Source organism: Medicago sativa, chromosome 3 (genome assembly GCF_051527215.1).
Source record: "Medicago sativa cultivar Bolivia chromosome 3, Bolivia_mono, whole genome shotgun sequence".
NCBI lineage: Eukaryota > Viridiplantae > Streptophyta > Magnoliopsida > Fabales > Fabaceae > Medicago > Medicago sativa.
This window is the reverse complement of record NC_140751.1, coordinates 9,709,222-9,731,788: the sequence shown is the minus strand read 5'-3', so window position 1 is coordinate 9,731,788 and position 22,567 is coordinate 9,709,222. Positions and strand designations below refer to the sequence as shown.

The 22,567-nt window shown below is 34.9% G+C and overlaps 2 protein-coding genes across 8 annotated transcripts; both read left to right on the top strand.

The window, feature by feature from the left end:
- The first annotated feature begins 1,911 nt into the window (after positions 1-1,911).
- LOC146935539 (uncharacterized) lies at positions 1,912-8,475 on the top strand. Of its 7 annotated transcripts, XM_085750709.1 has the most exons (7): positions 1,912-2,022; positions 2,237-2,307; positions 3,359-3,503; positions 4,175-4,240; positions 6,051-7,252; positions 7,335-7,451; positions 7,531-8,475. In XM_085750709.1, exons 5-7 carry the CDS (start codon positions 6,095-6,097, stop codon positions 8,245-8,247), a joined length of 1,992 nt encoding a protein of 663 aa, XP_085606835.1. In that variant the 5' UTR covers positions 1,912-2,022; positions 2,237-2,307; positions 3,359-3,503; positions 4,175-4,240; positions 6,051-6,094; the 3' UTR covers positions 8,248-8,475. The 7 variants fall into 7 exon arrangements, with proteins under 7 accessions (XP_085606835.1, XP_085606834.1, XP_085606836.1 ...); XM_085750708.1 differs by lacking the exon at positions 2,237-2,307 and having other exon boundaries at positions 3,371-3,503; XM_085750710.1 differs by lacking the exon at positions 2,237-2,307 and having other exon boundaries at positions 3,371-3,543.
- Positions 8,476-12,727: 4,252 nt separating this feature from the next.
- Positions 12,728-19,071, top strand: LOC146935538 (uncharacterized). Its single transcript, XM_085750704.1, has 4 exons — positions 12,728-12,803; positions 16,639-17,668; positions 17,758-17,874; positions 17,962-19,071. The coding sequence occupies exons 2-4, from the start codon at positions 16,682-16,684 to the stop codon at positions 18,799-18,801; spliced, it is 1,944 nt and encodes a 647-aa protein (XP_085606830.1). The 5' UTR covers positions 12,728-12,803; positions 16,639-16,681; the 3' UTR covers positions 18,802-19,071.
- Positions 19,072-22,567: the final 3,496 nt, after the last annotated feature.

Here is a 22,567-nt window from a genome sequence, read left to right as displayed (position 1 = left end):
ATCTTATAATTTACTACACTACCAAAAAAAGATCTTCTAATTTTCTAACTGAACTTTCAACTATTTGTAGATGACTTTATCTGGCTTGGGACCTTGGGTATCGATATATCATCATGGAATCTGACTATCATACAATTCTGAATCTTATTGATGAGACTAATCAGAATAGCTTTTATCCTCGTGCAAACTTGTTATCTCTTATTAGGAAACTTTCTTCTCTTTATTGAGTGGTCTCCTTAAATCATACTTTGAGAGAAGACAATGAATGTGTTGATTGGTTGACCAAATTTGATGTTAACAATTTTGATTCCTTGAAGATGTGAATGACTCATTCTCAGTTAAATATCACTCTGCTTGCGGATACCTCTAGGGTATTTAGGTTGTGGATGGCTTAGTTTTTTCCCCCTTGATCAAATTGTTTTTTTTTTTTTTTTTTTTTGCTTTTGAGTCTGAACATAATTTTTACAATGAAAATGTATTGTTCAACTCATTTTTATAGTTAAATCAATTTTACTGCATAACCAAAAATGCATTAAGTCGTTCTTCTGGTTTATGGTTGCCTCTCATACCTCTTTTGTAGGTATGCTCCCTTCTATAAGAGTTCATTCTACTACCCTCACTATTTATTTTTCTCCTTATACCACATATATATCCCCACTTGATTCAATAAATATTCTAAAGTGTATTGAAGATGTCAAGTCTTCTATGATATATCTCACTTGGCACGTATAACAACAACGAGGCACCTTCCATACACGCGATAAATCTGGTGTCAAAATCAGAGGTGACTTTAAGTGTGTGCAGGAGATACAACTGCTATGGCTCCAATTTTTAGAAGGGTGGGTGGAGGGCATCAAATTGTTTACTTTGTGCGTACGTGGGTACATTTGTGATATTAATACTATTACACAAGAGAATAATAAATGGAGAGATCCTAACTCGGGAGAAAGAGAAGAGAGAGAAGAGAAAGAGGAGAGAGAATGTGAAAGAAAAGGAGGAAAAAAGTGTGAAAAGGAAGAAAACAAAGAGTATAATTATACGTATAAATATACATATTTGTCTGATATATGTCTAGAAAAGTGTGTTTATATCATAGTATTTCTCTTACATCAATATGGCATGTCCCATTTTCTCATACTTGATATTTTTTCTAATAAAAAAAATTAAAATATGTGAATTATTTTTTTGAAGTTTGTAAAATTATAATTTATAAATCTTTCTTAAGTGTGTGTGTGTATATATATATATATATATATATATATATATCAACCCAAGAGCACTTGAATGATATTGGTAAGAGCTCTCTTCGAGTTTAATTAAATATTCTGAATTCAAATCCAAACTAAAAAAATGTACCAATGTTAGAGGTTGTCTGAATTGATTTATTTGTGTGTATAAATAAATATGCTTTTATATATTATTCATAAGCTTTTATGAAAAAAGAGCTTACAAAAATGAAAAAATAGCTTCCTTCAAAAAAAAAATGAAAAAATAGCTTATAGAAATTTAATTTTCATCAGTGAAAATTTATGAACTATCATCATTTTTTTTATTTGAATAAACTATTTTACATTAGTTCAAAAATAACCCAATCAAAACATCTTTTAAGAGAGATTTACTTTCACACAACAACAAAAAAAATCAAATCAAATCATGATACAAATTTTTTGATTTGTTTCTAAAATATCATTACAAATACATTTTTTTGGGTGTCATTTTTATTCTTTCCTTTATTTCATTTATGAGATTATTTTTGGTGTGAATGGGGTATCTTGTATGATTTATTTTTGAAAGACTAATCTTTAAGTGGATCCTTTAAATTATAAAAAAAAAATAAAAAATCTTTAGTCGGATTGATATGTTTCACGTTTGTGTTTACATAAAATAAAATAAGCACGCGAGCGTATCTCTATATAGCTTCTTCTTCAGTTCGAGAATTCAAGTACGTTTTTCTCTCTCTTTCTTCTGTCCTTCCACCGGTCAACTCGTTCGTTCTCCTCTGAGTTAACTCACCTCCCTAAGGTACTCTCTCTTTTCCGATCATCAATTCAATTTTTCTCAATCTTGTTTACAAAATTCACCAATCTCAATTTCATTCGCAAAATTCATCGTTTCTATGTAATTCATGTTCTCAATTACCGTTTATTTGTTTCTTCATTAATTTTTTAATATATGTTTTTTTTTATTATTTTGAAATGAATTTGTTTGTTGAAACAATTGTTGTGGTTCTATGTAGCACCGTCACTTCTGATCAAAGGCGTGACAGCTGTTTGACATGACATGTCTCAGTGTTCAACACCAACACATGTGATTACATTCGGTTATTCGTTATTTCTATTTTTCGGTGTTGTGGGGTGACCTTAAGAATGTGCCAGTTATATGCGTCCCCAGATGACAAATTTTTATGATGTAATACTTCCTCTGATATAAAATATAAGCAATAGTCGGTCAACCAAACAAAATTGATGTATTTGATTCAAAATTTGGTCAAAATACATCAACTTTTTTTTTGACTCACTTTTGCTTATATTTTGTAACGGAGGCTGTGTCTGTATTACAAGTAGAAAAAATAGTACAATTAACAGATCCAGTCATATCTATAAAAAACAATAAAAAATAAAATAGACGCGGTCAAATGCGCTAAAAAACATTTCATAGGATTGTGTGTGTAATTGACATTGTTATTACACTGTTAATCGTTCACACATCTTTCACTCGAAGTTGTTTTAAAACAATTAATGACTAGTTTGTGTGTGCGCTCGCATGTGTGTGTGCTCACGTGCTTGCGTGACTAATAATAAAAATAGACAACCAAGTTCAAACTTAACTCACGTCACTCAAAATGGACATCCTGCCGATGTTGATGTGTTAGCGTTGTGTTTGGTGTCTCTCCTGTGTCAATGTTTCGTTGATTGTTTCTTCCGAATTCGAAATGCTACTTTTTTCTAACAATTAAATGGACATAGTTCTGTGAAGAATTGATAAAGGATTATCCAAAAAGCTAATTTCTGTAGGAGAGTTGTCTGAGATGTAGTTTAGACAAAAATCTTGATAAAATTAATATCAGTGTGTTTGGAAGTTTCAGCTATGGAAACTTGCATTGAATTCGAAGATATGCTCACAAGAGTTGCTTTTTTCCATATCTTATCGTCTATATTTCCTTCTGTCAAAAAAAAAATTCTATATTTCCTGTGTTAGGTATGTTATTTTTTAGCGGAATCATGTAAGCTTTTTGTTATTTTGTGAGTTGTTAGTCTGGAGAGTGAATTTGAATTGCAATGGAAATCAACACGGCATATTTTTCTGTTTTTTTAAACCTTGTGATTGTTCATTGTTTACAATTTCATGATTATTTTAGACTTCATATCAGCACTACTTAAAGAGAAGCACATTGCATATACATGTCTATCATTTGTTGGAGACTGAATCACTGACACTTGATATGACACTTCAAAACCTGAGCATGATGCGCACAGTTTACTTTTGGAATAACTAATAAATAGGTATATGATATCAGGCCACATCTTAATAACATCTTTGTAGGTAATTTTACTCAAATGTTGAATGTATTGAATTTTAATAACCTATGTTTCTATCTGTTTGAACTTTCTATTATTTATAGGTGTGCATTTTCTCATACTTATATTTAGTACTTTTAATGCTTATTTTGCTATTTAGTTTTAGAGTAATGATATTTGTCCAACCATTTGGTGACAACTTTTGTGACAATCTTTTTTTTCTCTCTTCTTATTGGTCAAAAACAATAGAGAGAGAAAAATGAAGGGAGAGAGTAAGAACATAACGTGAGTATGAGAGAGAAAGTTGTCACAAAATGATTGTACAAATGTCATTTCTCTTAGTTTTATCTTTGTTGCTGTCCTGTTGTATGTGTCCTGGGTTCTCTACATGTCCTTCTTAAGTTCATTTATTTTTATGGTTATCTTATTCTTCTGACAATATTGTTTGGTCAAATTATATACCAGAACCTGGAAAAGATATTATTTCCTTAAAGTTTTTGAGCTATAGTCCTAGAAAAAAAAACAAGCATTAATTGTTAGTAAACCTATTTTAATGATATATATTTTTCGTTTTAAATTTTACTCTTTTTAACTATCCGACCTATATAAAAGTATTAATTAGCTTTGATTTGTTTGAATGTTATGCTGAACAACAGAAAGGTGAAGCTCAGAATTTGGTTGGGAAAATTATCACAACCCTGGACTATCTTTTGCTGCTTCTGGTAAGTTACTCAAGATAATCCGTAATTTGGGGTGGGTGTATGAGTATATTGTGGATCTGGTGTTAAACATCAATTCTTTGCTTCACTGGGTTTACATGTTCATTTATCTTTCTTTGTATTCTATTGTGTTACTGTAATACTTTTAGGGTTTAAAAACTTATATTATTCCTCTGCTGTATTTCTCACGCCTTGTATGACTTTCTTTTCGTCATTAATTAATTCTACACAACATTGTCTGTCTTCTGTATATTCTACTGAGCTATTTCAAATGAGAACATTCTTTGATGGCCTCTTATTTTTTACGTTGTATTATGTAATAATCGTTAATTAAGGTTTATCCTTAGATCTTCTAATTGGTCAATACAAAGGTTGAAGAGTATGAAATATTATTCATAATACAGATGATGTCCACCTGGGTTAAATGTATAAACCTTCAATCGTAACAAAAAGGAAAGAAACAAATTGTCAAATTGCATGATTTATGGTAGATGTTGTGTCAAAGTGGGTTTTCATTCAAATCCCACATCGAGTAGCTGGAAGAGAAAAGAGGTAGAGTTATTATTAATATGGAGAGTTATATTGAGTTTTCATCACCACAACAACTTTAGTCTTTTGGGTGTATTGGGGATTGGGCAGTCGTGTGTCTTGAGAGAGTTTGCAATTTTGTCATTGTAAAAATTGCAATTGTGCGAGTCTGAGAGGGTTTGCAATTACGTTGATTGGGAACTTGTTGTCGCCATATTATCTCCCCGGTACATCCCACCTGTTATTTTGAGACCTTCAAAAGAATGGTATTTAGATTTTAGCATCAGTGTATGCCTCAAGTACCATTCCTCCATTTCTCTCGAATAAAATGTGTTTTCTTGGTGTTCCCTTGAGGTACTCTAATATTATTCAATCTGCTGGATCCAAATGAACAAATTCAGATATGCATGAATTGGCCAATAACACTTCATCTGCTATGTTTTTTCATTTGTGACATAAATGTCTTCTCGCCGTTAATACATTTGTGATTTTTCAACACCATCATCTGCTTGTTTAAGCCTCATATTAAAAATCTAACATATGGCGTATCTGAAGGCTATTCCTTTTAGGAGATATGTTGCATACTTCTTGTTGGATGATATAAAAATATCTTATATTATCTTGATATAGTCTTGTAGTATTTTAGATTATTCCTTGAAATTAGTTCCCATATTTCTTAGTTATTATTATGATCTGTATCTCTATTGGTTAGGATAATGAGGTTTGTATCTTGTATTAGTATAAGGGAGCGGATAACATGCACCACTTTTTAGTGGTGTGTTGGTGGGGTAGTTACAGATATTCCCCTGTCATTCTAAAATAAAACAAACAGCAAAAGAAAGAACAAAATATGAAACGGCATAAGCTTCAAAGCATCTGCCTTGCCACCTCCTTGGTCTTCACAGCCATCACAAACTTCACTGCGTCTACCCAATGACCTTCACCGTATCTAGCAGAATCATGATTAGAATACCTCTACCACCGAGAGCCACTTTATGAATTGAAACTCAGATAATATTTGTAACTATTCTTGTCAGATTTATGCGAATCTGGGAGTTCTCTCTCTCTCTCTCTCTCTCTCTCTCTCTCTCTCTCTCTCAGTGTCCCTTTGATAGTTTTTTTATGATATCCTCTAACCACTTGTTCGTGGGGTCATTTTCTGGCAAACTCTAGAGAATCTGCGCCATGTTACCTTTCCAACACTTAGAAGCTATCTTCTGTCATCTTTTGTGGTTCGTGTGAAATATCAATCAATTTACTTAGTTTTATATTTTGGTGGTGACAGTAACATTTTTCTTTGGAAACTTCCGTGCTAAGTATCTGCATAGTATGGATCAAGAAGAGAGCAAGATGGGCACTGAGCATAACGTTGATCAAGAAGAGAGCAAATTGGACACTGAGCATAATTTGGATCAAGATGAGGCCAAGATTGGCACTGAGCAAAATGTGGATCAGGAAGAGACCAAGATGGTCACTGAGCATAACATGGATCAAGAAGAGTCCAGAGTGGCCACTGAGCATAACATGGATCAAGAAGAGAACAAGATGGGCACTGAGAATAATTTGAATCAAGAAGAGAGCAGGATGGACACTGAGCATAACATCGATCAAGAAGAGAGTAGGATGGACACTGAGCATAACATTGATCAAGAAGAGAGCAAGATGGGCACTGAGACTCATCCTGAAATTTCTTCTAATCCTAACCCTCAGTCATCAGAAAATGATGACAACAAGAAGGATACCCTTCCTCCTGAAGGATCTGGTAAACCAGAGTTGAGTGAGAAGGTTACTCCACAATCATTGAAGGCAAAAAAAATTGTTAAGAAATCTCTGGTTCCTAAACTTAAGGCCAAGAAGAAGAATGGTTCCCCCAAGATTGTGAAGAAGAAAATAAAGAGGAAGAACAAAAAAGTAGGAGACAATGCTGAAAGCTCTCACAATGCAGATGGGAAACTAATTTCAGACAGTACCCAGCAGAATGAAACTAAGGATGAACCACCTAAGGAGAAAAATCAGGAGGCGGAAAACAATGAAGTGAAGGTAAGTCAGAATAGGAGCAGTAATGACAAAGGTCCTATAGAGATGAGTCATCAGGATGAAAAAGATAAGGAGATCAATCTGTTGGATAAGACTGAACAAGAACAGAAGAGTGAAGAGAAGCAAAAGGAGTCAAATAAGGGTTCTAGGAGGAGAAAAAACAAAAACAAGCCAAATGGCACGGAAAAGAGTCTATCAAATGACAAAAAGAGTGAAAAGCTTGGTGGTCTCATTTTTATGTGCAGTGCTAAGACAAAGCCTGATTGTTTCCGCTATCGTGTCATGGGTGTTTCATCTGCTAAAAAGGATGATGTTCTACGGATCAAGCCTGGACTTAAGCTCTTTCTTTATGATTTTGATCTGAAGCTGCTATATGGGGTTTACAAGGCTTCATCTTCTGGTGGCTTGAAGCTTGAACCCCGAGCTTTTGGTGGCAAGTTTCCTGCCCAGGTTACTCTCTTATTTTGCTATTTGTTTATTCTAGTTGGTCTTTATTAATGATGGATTATATGCTGATAGCTGACGACTTCAGGTGCGGTTTAATATTGTTTCTGATTCTTTCCCGCTACCGGAAAGCATTTTCAAAAAGGCTATCAAGGATAATTATAACGCAAAGAACAAGTTCAAACCAGAACTTACTGTTGCACAAGTGAGAATCAAATGTTACCTCTTGGTTTTCTGTTTTTTTATTGCTATATCATGGATGATATTCAAATGTTCTGCTCCAGGTTAGGAAGCTCACTAGACTCTTCCGACCAGTTGGAGCTCATTCAGCAGTGCAGCAGCCTGTTTTTTCTCATACAAAAGCAATAATTCAAGAAAGGGAGGTTCCGGGTCGGGTCAGGGGATCACGGCACAATTTGCACAGGGAAAGAGCTGCTGGACATCAACTTGAGCGTCGAGAGGATATTCCCCGTGATTCATTTCTTTTGGAGAATAATTATCGAGCTTATGATCGAAGGAATGTGGATGCTACTTCTCATGTTAATCCTATAAGGGAACCTTATGAGAGAGATTATGAACACCGTCTCGTGGAACCTCGCTACCTAAGCAATATCCCCGCTCATGTTGAAAGTCTTCGAAGGGATCCCATTTATTTGAATGACCGTGAACAGCAGAGCTATACTCGTGTTGTTCCTGACCATATAGATGATCGTTATGCCTATCGATATGGTGCTTCATCTAGGGATGCATACTTGGCTCCTTTAAGTAGAGAGGCCATCGCTCCCAGCTCGTATTTGGTTGGGGGAAGACCTTTTGCCGGGACTGATAACTTGCGAAGGAGAGAGATCGTTGAAGATAGGCATTACTCAATATATTCTGCTGCTGATGCTTTACCTGATTACCATCAAGTGCAGCCATATCGGGGAGACAAGTTGGAAGCCTCACCTTTACGAGTTTCATCTCGTTACTCTTTCGCTGGCCCTTCATATTCTCGTCGCTGACTTCAACATGCAATTTGAATCCCTTGGCATGTCTTCCTTTTGACTATCTTTCATGTTAATTATTGACTGAGATATTTTAAATTCTATGAATCATAAATGCTTAGGTACCTCTGGATTCCGAATAACATTTCTTCATTGAGTTTAAATGCTGTTTAATGTACAGATCAACACCAAAAAATGTCAATTTACGAAGACATGCGGTTAATGAAATCTACTTTCACTTCCCAATTTTTTTAAAATTTTTTCTTTTTAAAAATCACACTCCTCAAGCTTTACCAATTTAGGCGGAGATTTTTTTTTTTTTATTTCTTTCTCATGTCTAGATGGTAAATTCGAAAATAAATAATCTTTCTTTCCCATAAGTTAAAGATAAAAAAAGAAGATTTTGAGTTTGCCCATAAGAAATTTAAAACTTTATGCTTCCGATGATTAAGGTTATTTTCTTTCATTATTATTTTATATGAAGATGAGGTGTTTAAGGAAATGGCTGTTAGTGATAATATAGTAATCCATCGTATTTAATTGGTGTTAGTTTCATTATAATTAAATAGTTTTTTTGGGGTGTTTCATTATAATTAAATGGAACCAAAAAAAAAATGGAGTTTTATATTTATTCTTGTTTAATTTTTATATAATTTTAAGAGTCATGTACGAGGGTGTGGTTTTGTTGAATTTGAGATACGAAACCCCTTTGTTATAACCAACTGAAAGCTGTAAGATAATCTACAATTGTTTTTCTAAAAAAGATAATCTATAATTTACTATGTAGTTTAGCTTCTAATGTGGTTTTAGCGTTGAATGCTCACCAACAATCTTTCAACTATATTGGATCTATGATTCGAGATTGTTTTAGTTTTAAGGGTAGTTTTCGTAGTTTAATTTTTTTGCATGTTAGGCGTGAAACCAACCAAGTTGCTCATTATTTAGCTAAATATACTCTTAAGAATTTAGATTGCATATGGATCGAAGAAACTCCGCCTTATATTTCTGCAGTCTTGGCATTTGATTTATTGTCAGACTTTCATTAATGAAATTGTCTTTAACATAAAAAAACTATGTAGTTTAAGTATATTTTACTAAAAAACAAATGTATGAGCAAAATTAGAATGAATATAACTGGAGTTGTAGGATTTTTTTCAAGAGCCACATTTTATTTTTGGTGCACAGTTTTATTTAAACTAAATCGAGACCGCTAGTTTCACGGATGGAATAAATTTTTGTATTTCTTTTTTTGGTACAATAAACTTTTGTATTTGATTAATACGGAAGTGATATATAACTAGATTGAGACACGATATATTTAAAAGTGATATATCATGTTTTGTAAGTATAAGTGATATATAAATTTAAAATTATAGAGTGCTACAAATATAACTAATTTCGTATATTGATATTCTTAGGGACCAAATTGGTAGTTGTTATTTCTCAAACACAAAATGGATATATACGTGTTTTTTGTTAGAAACAAATTTAGGTATTTACTCTTAAGTTTTTATTGCTTTCTTGACAACTACTATAAAACCTCAAGGTGGATAAGTCACTTACGCAAGTTGTTAGGGGTTCAATATTTGACTCTTGTTTACTAAGAAAATTAGGTTGGAAGGGAAAGAGTACGTAACAACTCATAATAATAATCTATACAATATATAAAGAGAATACATGATTTTTGGTTAGCTTTCTAAATTCCAATTATATCCTTAAACAATTCTACATGTAAGAACGCTCAATTATTGATGTCATTCAAAAAGATAATAATTTATATTATATTTTCTATATTTATTGGTCTCATTGAAAAAGATAAGTATAGTTTGTTGCAATATAAAAATGTAAAATATCTATATCTATAATTTTAATCAAAATCAAAATAATTTTAATCAAAATTTTATAAAAACTAATGTTCATAACTTATATGCATCAACGCAATAAAAAGATCGGACAAACGACCACGAAGCGCTAGTAGTAGTAGTAGTAATAATAATCTATACTAAAGAAAATAACCTCTTTCAACTCTTTTGGGCTGACTTTTTCTCTTTTCCAAAAATACCCTCAATTTTTAATACAAATAACACATGTAACAAATTGATAAGAATGAATTTAAATATTAAAACAAAAGTGTAACAAACACAAATGTCAAGTTTTTCCTTTATCATTTAAAAAGTGTAACAAACTAGATGAGTGTATCTATACTTACTTTTTCGTTATCCCAATTATACCCTTAAACAACAACTTTTTCTATAAAGATTATTGCTGGTGTCGTTAAAAAAAGAAAAGAATTTAGATTATATTTTTTATTTTCTAGGGAATATATATATATATATATATATATATATATATATATTGTTGGTTTCATTGAAATAGATAATTATGATTAGTTTGATTTGTTATAATTTGAAAGCAAAAATATAAATTTTTACTTTTAATCAAAATTAAAATTTCATAAAATGAACGGAGAGAAGGGCATGTGAGTGCCCGTCTATTTGCTAGTAATATTAACAACAAAAACAACAACAACAACAAAATTACAAATACAAAATAATCAATGTTTAGATAAATAAAGTGATAATAACCATTTGAAAACTCACATGTAAGTGAAAGATCCCAAATCCAAACTCAAATCATGACGTTCACATTCAATATAACAATTTCGGCATTTGACAGAAGACTCGTGGACCAATGTATTCCATTTTTTTTATCACAAGTAGCTCAGTGACTAGAAATTCAACCCCTAAGATAAAAAAAGTTAGAATATGTGGTAGGGTTGCACCTAAGTGACATTATGATGAGAATGTCGCATGACTTTGGCAACTTTAATAGTGACACATAGACCAATTCAACTATTTTTTCTCTCTTTCTTAAAAAAAAACCTCTCTCTCTCTCTCTCTCTCTCTCTCTCTCTCTCTCTCTCTTTCTCTCTCGGTTTAATAAAATTACATTGTAATGTGTCACAATTAGATTGATCAATGTCATGTGCTATTATGTAATTGAAGTGTAATCTGTTCAAACTCCGAATGCTCCATACAACAACATCTATGCGAGCTGAGCCATGCTCAATGGGATGACAAAATATATATATTTTTTTAATATAAAAAAGCAAAATCATAATACTTACAGGTGGAATTATCATTTGGTTAATTACTACTTTTACCACGACACAATTCAGGAGACTCTAAACCCCCTTATTCGTCATGTGGAGGAAGACCAATTAATCCAGAGAGTAGAGAAAAATGGCCAATACTCAGTCAAAAGTGTGTATCGTCTGTGTATGGAAGATAAAGCAGACAATTCTCATCTACATCGCCCTACAAATTGGTCTAGTGTTTAGAGACTTAAGCTACATCCGAAAGTGAAGAATTTGATTTGGAGAGTGTGTCGGAGGTGCTTATCGATGCGAGGAAGGTTGCTGGATAGAGGGGTAAATTGCTCGTCTATGTGTGCTATGTGAGATGAAAGCTATGAGGATGCGATCCATGTGCTGTTTGACTGCCCGAGAGCAAGAAAAGTTTGGCATGATAATCTTTTATTGAGTAAAGTGAGTTTAACAAAGCAAACTCACATCACAAACAACAGCCGGAATCATCTTTGCATTATCACAAGATATGTCACAAGTACAAGTTGAGCAATTTGTAGCGATCTTGTGGTGCTTATGGAAAAGCCGCAATATGCATGTCTGGAAAAATGCTACCGAAACAAGTCAAGCTATCCTTGAGCGTGCGAGCAGTTGCTGAATGGCTGGAGAACAACAAACAACATCAAGCAACAGAGTGGGGTGGCTGGGAACGGAGTTGGTACGGACACCTCTGAACATATCTCAGCTGTTAGAGAGGGTACCATGCTGCCAGAACAACCACGACAACAAAAACCGGGGCTTGGTAGGTTGGAGTGTAATGTAGATGCGTCGTTTTCAAATGCATTAAATTGTGTTGGCTTTGATCTGTGTATTCGGGATAAATCGGGAACTTTATTAAGGCTTAGAATATGTGGTCGAATCCTATGCTCGTCGGATATTGGTGAAGCGTTGGGCTTTTACATGCTATTCATTGAGTGCGCGATCTACAACTTACAAATATGGACTTTGAATTGGATGCAAAGAAGGTTATAAGTTATTATAATCAAGATAGCAATGACATCTCCGAGTTTGCAACAATTATCGATGAGTGCAGGAGACTTTGTAACTTTTTTTTTTCTGAAAACTCTAAGGTTGAATTTATTCAGACACAAGCGAATGAAGCCGCTCACACTATTGCACGGAAGATCACTTTCTTAACCGGTCTCCATATTTTTAATGAACATTGATTTCTAATGAAAAACTATAAACTATTTTCCCCGAAAAAGAAAATCAATGTTTTTCTCAAATAGTAAAAAAGTAATAAAATTTACCGCACATAATAACAAAAATAAAAAATAAAAACATGGTAAGATTAAGATTAACAAAAGTACAGTGCATAAAGTCGTGTCACATATTAGATACGAAAAAGGGTTCGAGTTCAACTCCAAAGCGCATCTCATCATCGTTTTCATGTCTCTCTGAGTCTTTGGGTTTTACTGTCTCCTCTAAGGTACCCTCTCTTTCACTTTCGATCACTTCTCTTTTTTCTTTCTCTTTGCTCTGTTTTAAATGTGTCGTTTTTTTTTTTATTAAGGAACTTGAAAATCTGAATAATTTTGATGAATTTGAGTCATTTATTGATGACCCATTTGATAATAACTGTTAAATTTTTTATTTTTTTCATCTGGGTATCAATGATTATATTTTTTGATTTTTCAATGGAATCTTCATGTTTTTGTGTTTTCATTGGTTTACTTGAATTTATGTTACCAAATAGAATGCTCCTTGAATTATTGTTATAGGAGATATATTAGGTTTGTGGTTTTGTTAGTTGATTACCTTTTAGTTTGTTTTTTAAGAAATTTGATGCATTTGAGTCATTTTTTGATGACCCATTTTCTCATAACTTTTAAAATTTTGATTTTTTTCATCTGGGTATCACTGATTCTAATTTTTTATTTTTCAGTGGAATCTTCATATTTTTGTGTTTTTTATTGATTGATTTACTTGGGTTTATGTTACCAAATAGAATGCTCCTTAAATTATTGTTATTGTTTTGAATTTTGTGATGTGGATAAATATTAGGTTTGTGATTTTGTTAGTTGATTACCTTTTAGGATTTTTTTATTGATGTTGGAAAGGGTGTTAGCTACTTCAGAACATTTTATTGAACAATATTCAGTTGGGCCTAGTGGTTGTGTTGATTCGGCTTAACCAAGGGAACCGAGTTCGAAACCCGTGCTCTGCACTTATATTTTGCCACATCTATGAAGCACGACATTGACACGTCGACAATTGTAAAAAATTGAAAAAATTAATTGAACGTAATCACATGCATTGTTGTCCACATGTCGGACACACCTTCCATCAGACGTGTCAGTGCTACAGAGGATGATGTTTTTAATTTTTTTTTCCCTTGAAGGATTTGATTGAATGCAGGGTTTATTTTTACAGTCTGTTTCAGTTTTTGGTATTTGATTAAGTGTCGCGTTGTTCCTCCTTCATTGTTTCAACTTTATGCGAAATTGAGTTTGCACGGTGTTGGGAATTCAGATTCTATTGAAATGTTTGTGTGTGTGTGTGTGTGTACTGTACGAGGGTTTAACATTTGTTGTCAAAATCCTGATCAGAATTGTGAAAATCCACATTTGCAATTTCACGCATCCCTACCAATCCGTATCATTAATAGAATCCTGTGTGAGAAAATCCCTGCGAAATTGCATGAAAACATGAAATCGACGTGAAATCCTGTGATTCAATACGATTCTAACAATCCTGGCTTTGAGTTGTTTATGTTTAAGCTTTGTGACATGTTGTTTTATGTTTAAGATTTGAGACTTGATTGTTTTATGATTGTTTAAGATTTGTAACATCGAGTAGTTTATATATAATATCTATTTAGTTATTATTTTTGTTTTGGTAGTAGCCTTCGATCTTGATTGCTATATCATGTTTTACTATCTTGCTATCCCTTTTCAATCTTACAAAATTAATTGAGTAGAATCCTTCGATCTTGGTTGCAATCTCATGTTTTATGATCCTGCTATTTCGTTTTGATCTGATGCAAGATCTGATTCTGACAACCTTTATACTTGTAATGAAAGTGATGATCTGTGTTGGTTAAATTGTAACATAATGGCACACTCTTTTGATAGTTCACTAAAATAAACAATAGATTTCAAGTTTGCTGCTACATATGAGAAATGTTGCGCGTGTGCGCTCTGTTTATCCTAATGCTAAAGCTAAGTGGTTTTAGCTATTAAGGACCAGGTTTACCTATACTACTGCTTTACACAGTTTTGTGATGCTACAGCGCGATCACATTGCATTGTGCAAGGTGGCTGCTACACGTGCTTGCTTATTCATGTGACATGTTTGTGGCATGGCTGTATTGCACAAGATTTCAGCCATCATGGCTGCTATGCTGAACTGGGGATAAAACCCACATTTTTCATTAGTTTCCGAGTTTTTGAACTTTTTCTTTTATGGTATCGGATATGTCTTGTTATTGGTTTCAAAAGTGTTGTAGAGTTTGAAACTCTTCGTCCTCGATCATTCATACAAAAATGTTATGTCTATTATTTATCTCTGCTTTCTGGCTCTGTGACACATTGCTCTTTGGTGTCTTTTTGAAGCGAAATCAATGTTTTCCGATCACTGACCCACTGCTTGCAGATTCCATTTCTTCATTTGGTCTCACAGATCAGGGCTCTCATTTTCTGTTTATGCTTATTAACTCGTAGGCGTTTACTCATTTTTTCCTGTGTTATTTTCTTGCTTTTTCATTCACACGACTTCACAGTTCATATTGTAATTTTCACCTGATCTGATATATTCTGTTTTCTTTTTTGCTATTAATTCCATTTTATTGACATCTTTCCTATGATTTCATTCCTCTTAGATATGTGATGATTCATGATTTTAAATTTAGACTCTGAATTTTGATTGTTATTATCCCATATACATGTGGTGCTAATGCCAGTCATCTCAGTCAGCAGTATTTATTGTTGTTGTTGTTGTTGTTGTTGTTATTGTTATTACTATTATTTATATTTGACTATTCTTTACATGGTTCTCCATGCTGAATTTCATAAAAAACTACCCGTCATGTATAGATTTAATTAATATGCACCATCAATGTAAGGGTTTATTACACTGTTAATCATCACAACAGTTGTATCATTACAAATATTTGACTTTTATTATATCTAAAAAGTTATACATATGATGGTTGATTGATAGTATCACATAGAAATTAATCTGATCGTATATACTACTATATGTAACATTCTAATCCAATTATTAAATGCTACTTATGAATAACATAATCAAATCTATATAATATAGTGTGAACTTGTGAAAAATTTCCCTTAAAAGTTCTTTGAGTGTTGTAAGAACCATTTTGATAGCCAGCCTAATTTTCTAATTATTCATTGAGGGTGCACAATCCCCTGCCTTTTCTTACATATTCAGTTTTGAAGTTTTCTTTCGCAAACTGTTTCAGGCATTTGGTTGAGCTTTTGAGTCTTGTGATTTTTAGAAATATTGTTAGAGTTGCTTGAATGTCCGAGTGACAGGGTCCAAGATAAGTTAAAGATCCAAAAGCAGTGTTGGGCTAGACTACGTCGCATGCCCCTAAAATATGGAAAGTCTACACTAGGAAAAGGCAGGGGTGATTCTGCTTGGTGCTGAGTTTGCAGAAAGAGAGAATAGAAATTGGTTACCGAATTGTGGGTTTGGTTATTACTTATTAGTGGAATGGTGCGTTAGGAAGGGTTATCTCCAGAGAATCAAATTGTTAGTTACGGGTAGAGGCATGGTTTTATGTTGTGATTGCGGCCGATGCTGTTGAAGTTGACGTTGCACAGATCTCAACATCATTTATATTGTGGTCTCAATTTAAAACCATGGGTAAAGGGCTGTAGCTCTATATAGGAGCATTGTTCTGTGGCAGCATAAATGTTACTCCGCTGCAATTTTCTCACACTTACAGAAATCATGCACATCTCCCCCATTCCATTATTCTATTACTACTCTATTCTATAATTGTTTTGGTATGCATCACTGATTTGAAGTTATCTTAGTTGCTCTCAGTCTTCGTAACTAAAGTTTCAATATGAAAAGTGTTGTTCATAAACTGCTAGCAGCCGTAATTTTGTTCTTTTACTTTGCTTCAACGCCATTGGTATTAACCGGAGCAGAAGTTATAAATACCATGCTTGAATCTTTATTTAACAATTTTATGGTCCAGTTTTTTGTCATCTTTTATCCTCCCATTTTTCTTATCATTCTGAGCTCATTCTCGCTGAAATTTAATATTTCCTTTTTTTCTTGACTGGATGCAGTAACATTTGCCTGAGAGTTTTTGTGTTCTTCTGCCTGTGTACTATGGAGCAAGAAGACGGCAACAATGGTGCTGAGAATCCTCCACAAGAGTCTTCTAATCCTCCACAAGAGTCTTCAAATCCTCAAACATCAGAGAAAGATGATCGCAACAAGGATACAAATGCTCCTGAAGGGTCTATAAAACCAGAGTCGAGTGACAAGAAAACTCCAAAGCAACTGAAGGCGAAGTCTAGAATCGTTAAGAAATCTAAGGCTGGCAAGCTGAAGAATGTGAATAAAGGCTCTCAACAGATTGGAGGGAAAACAAAGAAAAAAAATGTAGTCGGAAACATTGATGAACTGTCTAAAGAGAAGAGTGAGAATGCTGAAAATAATAAAGGAAAGGAAATTCAAAATGGGAGCACTAATGGCAAAAGTCCTATTGGACAGAGTGAGAAGGCTGAAAATAGTAAAGAGAAAAAAATTCAAAAAGAGAGCACTAGCGGCAAAAGTCCTATCGGAAAGAGCGAGAAGGATGAAAATGATAAAGAAAAGGAAATTCAAGGGAGCACTAGTCGTAATGCAAGGAGACGCCGGGGTAGAAGAAACAGAATGGTAAATTTGGATAAGACTGAACAAAAGCCTGATAAGACTGAACAAAAGCCCAATAAGACTGAACAAAAGCCTGATAAGACTGAACAAAAGCTGAAGAATGAAGAGAATCATCGAGAGTTAGACAAGGGTGAGAGGAGTAGGAGAAACAAGACAAAGCGAAGTGGCAATGAAAATCCTGAATCCAGTGAGAAAAATAGAGAAAAAGTTGGTGGTTTCATCTTCATGTGCAATGCAAAGACAAAACCTGACTGTTTCCGCTATCGTGTCATGGCTCTTCCAGTTGGTAAGAAAGAGGTCGTTTTAGGCATAAAGCCTGGGACTAAGCTTTTTCTTTATGACTTTGATCTGAAGCTGTTGTATGGGATTTACAAAGCATCGTCTTCTGGTGGTATGAAACTTGAGCCCCGTGCTTTCGGTGGCAAATTTCCCGCCCAGGTTGCTTCCCCTTACATATTTTCCTATTTAACTTTTCCAGATGTTGTTTTTATTTATTGTGATTTACCTGGTGATGGCGTGTCTTTCAGGTACGGTTCAGTGTTGCTTCTGATTGTATCCCACTGCCCGAGAGCACTTTCAAGAATGCCATCAAAGAAAACTATAATGACAAGAACAAGTTCAAAACTGAACTTACTAATAGACAAGTGAGAACCCAATGGCACCTCTTGTAAGCTAGGTATCAGTAATATATTTTATTCTATGTCAGGTGATAATCATTTATTCCCTTTCAGGTTAGGAGGCTCACGGCACTTTTCCGACCAGTGGATACTCATTCAGCTGTGAAGTCTGTCCGCTCTGCTCCAAAAGCAATAACTCGAGACAGGGAGACTCGTGATCATGGTAGGGGATCCCGGTCCCATTTGCATAGGGAAGTACCTAATGTGCTGTCTCATGAAAGGGATTGTCGGAGTGAACGGCGAGAGGAAGCTCCTCGAGATTTATTTCTTACCGAAAAGAGTTATCGTGCATATGGTCTCCTAGGTGTTTCTCATGCAAATCCTATACCCGATCCTTACGAGAGGGAGTGTGAAAGAGAGCGCCACCATAACTTGGACCACTCTACTTACAGAAAAGACAAAAGGGATTATGAAAGAGAACGCCGCCATCACTTGGACCACCCTATTTATAGGACAGATGAAAGGGATTATGAAAGAGAGCGGCATCAACACTTGGAGGCCCCTATTTACAGGAACGATGCCCCTTCGCGTGGTGCTGATCCTCTTCGTTTCAACGAGGATGAGCGTCAGACCTATTATCGGGATGCTGCTTCTGATCGTGCCGACGATCCCTATCATCGCTATCGCTATGGAGCTTCTCCACGGGATCCATATTTGCCACCTGTGAGTAGAGAGGAAATACCTTCAAGGTCTTATTTGGTTGGGGGAAGAACTGATAACTTACAAAGGGGAGAGACTATTGCAGATGGTAGGCTTTATTCAACCCATTCTGCTGCTAATGCTTTGTCTGAATATAACCGAATGCAGCGTTACCATGGAGCAGAGTTGGAGACTACAACTATTCCAGTTTCATCTCGTTACTCTTTTGCCGGTCCTTCATATTCACTTCGCTAAATCAAACATGTTGTAGATTAAAAAACCCCTTTTTGTCTTATGTTCCTTGCTATTATCTTTATTCTTCAAATAACTGTATTATTAATCCTGCATACTTCTTCTTAGGTACCTTTAAATTGGGAAAGCATTTTTACTGTGTACTAGATTTACTGTGATGCTGACAATTTTCCATGCAGACACTACTAGCTTTAGAACTTTTGGATTAATGTCTTATAGCTAGTTGTCATTTGTTGGTTGAATGGTTTAATAAATTGGAAGTTAGACAGGTAATTTAATTGCTTTAAGCAAAAGTTGTCATTTTGCAGGCTGATAATTTATGTTAATTGCTTTTTGGAAAAGCTTTATGATTGGTTGGTTCCCTGTGCGGATTAGAATTTGAGAACTGCTATATGGTACGGCATGTTGCCATACGCAATTTAACGGACGCGTGGGTAAGCCTATTTTCCACGCGCTAAACTTCCAGCAATTTTTTGAAACAGACAAAGCAAAGCAATCATGATCCCTTCACCGTCATCCCTACCTACCTCTCACAAACTCTCCTTCACTAATACCCACTTGCCGCCACACTCCGTACTACAACCACCGCCTCTAACACTTCTGCTCCACAAGCCAAGATAGCGTTCCTATCATCCACGCCACCGTAGACATCACTCTCAAATCCGTAAACAACCTCGATGACGACCCGACCCAGAACCTGAAGAAGGATTAAACCATCCATGCATGCTTCAAGTCACTGTTTTCAGGTGCTGTCGGTTCACTCTCGGTGTAGCAATACACCATTCACTTTTTGTGATGGAATGGGTGGGACACTTTTTGAGTTTGGATAAGGAGTTTTTGGTCTATGAAGATGGCGCTGGTGTCATGAGAGTGTTTTCATGTGAAGGATGAGTGCTTGGAAGAGTTTAAGAAATCTTTGTTTGATTAATGTGGGTTGAAGTTCCTGATATCACATGAGTGATGCCTATGCTGAAATGGGAGTGATGTACGTGGGTTTTATTTCTAATTTTTTTTTATTCTAAAAGTGCAGAAACAGTAGCAAGTTGAAAAGAAATGGTTACATGCGTGCTCCGTGAAATTTCGTATGCCAGCTATCCGTACCATTAAGCATTTCTCTTAGAATTTATCCAATGTAATAGTGCAATATTTTTGTGGAGCTCCTTTGGTTTTCCTTTCAATAGGTGGTGCATTATACACTGATTTCATATTATTTTTAAAATTGCATTTTGATCCCTACAAAATCTCAATCTCTTGCTAGTCTCTGCCCTCCTCTCCTCATCTGTGATCCTTCCTTGTTTTTTGTCCATGTCATTCTCTTCCTTTGTTGTGTCTTTCCATAACTTATGTTTAGTCTATTTTGTGTTGTGCCTCTATATGCTTAGTCTTTTTTGTGTTGTTGTGCCTCTATTGAGGAGATTTCTTCAATGTTTATTGATGATGAGTATTCTGTTTTGGAGATTGATGAACGGTGTTCAACTTTTATTTTAGAAGTTAAAAAATAGGAGGCTATTCCTCCAACTCCATGATCGATGAATGTATCATTAAGCATTCATCATCAGTAGGCAGATTCTCCAAGTGCAAGAACCTTGCTGTCTTGGCATTGGCGTGTGAAGAAGTGACTGACCGGGACTGATCTCGAGTCCATGGATGCCATGGCACCCCCAATTTTTTATTTATTTATTTTATATATAGGAAATTACTGAAATATCTAACAAATTAAGTCGGTTTCATGCTCACTTTCTCTCTAGCACCTCCACCCCCACCTCTTTCCACTATCTAGAGCGTCCAACAGCGTGTGAAGGTGTTGCCGTTGACCATGTTGCCACGAGCACCTTATTTGTTTGTTTGTTTACTTCTACACTTTTCAAGGGATTCAATTGATGGAACAAAAAGAAAGAAAGTGATTATTAATATAATTTCTATGGTGAAAACTATCCTATGTTGCTTGCTTAAAATTTAGGGGAAAAAAAAATTGTATTCTATGTTTTTGGCGAAAATCAAGAGCTAAATCGGTGGTGAATTGAGGATTTCTTGTGAAAATGCACTATGTAATTGGTAGATTTTCCTTGTGATTAGTTATGTGTGGAAATGTTTGAAGGTGAGAAAAATACAAGAAGGGGGGGTTGAATTGTGTTTTGGAAAATTCTTCGTTTCTCCTAAAAACTGAACACACTGGTTAGAAGCTAAGTGAAACAGCTTCTGAAGTGGTTATCAGAATCTAAATGCAGCGGAATAAAACAGAGAGAGAAGAAGAACGACACAAAACAATTATACTGGTTCCTTCCACAAACCGGAAGTAGTCCAGTCCCCCTTGCACTTCCAAGGAGATTTCACTAAGAGTAATATCTGATTACAATTGCTCAAGCCCACAAGCAAGAGACTTCCTTTGCTCAAGCACACAAGCAAGAGACTTCCTTTGCTCAAGAACACAATCAAGAGACTTCCCTGCTCAAGCACAATTGCAAGAGACTTCTAGCTAAACAAAATTACACAGAAAATTGTTTAAGGTTGAACACTTGATATACAATCAGAGGTGCTCACAATACAAATCAGATACAGACTCAATGACTTAAGAATTTCTAAGATATGAATATGAGACACATAAATTCCAGGTGAATGCAGAACAATTTCAGCAGAGGTTTGACACTTGTAGAAATGTTGTGAGTCTTTCGTTCAGCATTACCAATTCTCTAAGTCTTCACTCCTTTATATAGAGGTGTGAAAGAGACGTTGTGAAATTGCCAGCACATCAAAGAGTCGTTGTTGAAGCTTGATCTTTCACCAATGATCTTTTGCCTGATTTGGTTGTTGTCCTATGAAGAACCAATTTGAAATCCATTTCTTATCCAAAGGAACATCTATGCAGGCGAAGCCGTATTCTGGAGCTGTTTTCTTGTCTTGTAGCGTGGACACAAAGCAGAGTAGTGGAGAAGGTGGTTGTACAGTTCGTACAAAGTACAATGTCAACGCTTTCGTCCAAATTGCAAGCACATGCCTTCAAACACCTTTGAAATGACCGTTGCAAAATTCCACTAATCTTTTGTTGTGTTTTCGAATCCAATAGACAGCTTTTGCAGTGATGATTCTTCAATCCTTGAATCTTTTGCAAATCCAGTTGATCTTCAGCTTCTGGTGAAATAACTTCTGATGAGGCAGCTTCTGATGATGCAGCTTCTGATGATGCAGCTTCTGATTGATACAGCTTCTGATAACGCAGCTTCTGATGATGTAGCTTCTGGACCTCTTGTCTTCAGGAGCACTATTCTTCAAGAGCACTATTCTTCAGAAGCACTTTACTAACTTCAGGAGCGGCTTTACTTCAGGAGCGCTTTTTCTCTTCAGGAGCGAGTTGCCTTCAGAATCACTAAGCTTCAATTTTGTTGCTTCCTTTTTCTCTTTTTTTGCTCACTCAGAACCAATAAATGATGTAACTTTTTAATTAAGGTCCTGTACACTTGAACAAATATTAGCTAGTCCAATTTACAATTTTTAATACCTTGTTATCATCAAAACTCTTTAAGGTTCATTGTTAAACACATTTTGTTCCAACAATCTCCCCCTTTTTGATGATGACAAACAATAGTATTTAAAATTGATCAATTGTTGTTAATCTAATTAACAAGTTGACTTTGGGGTTCTGAGGTTTGTAAGCTCAGAATCTGAGGTTTGTAAGCTCAAACTCCCCCTGAGTCTGATAGTCTTTAAGGTGAGGTTTGTAAGCTCCCCCTAAGTTCTATCCAAGTTAATTAAATTCGTTTTTCACGCAATA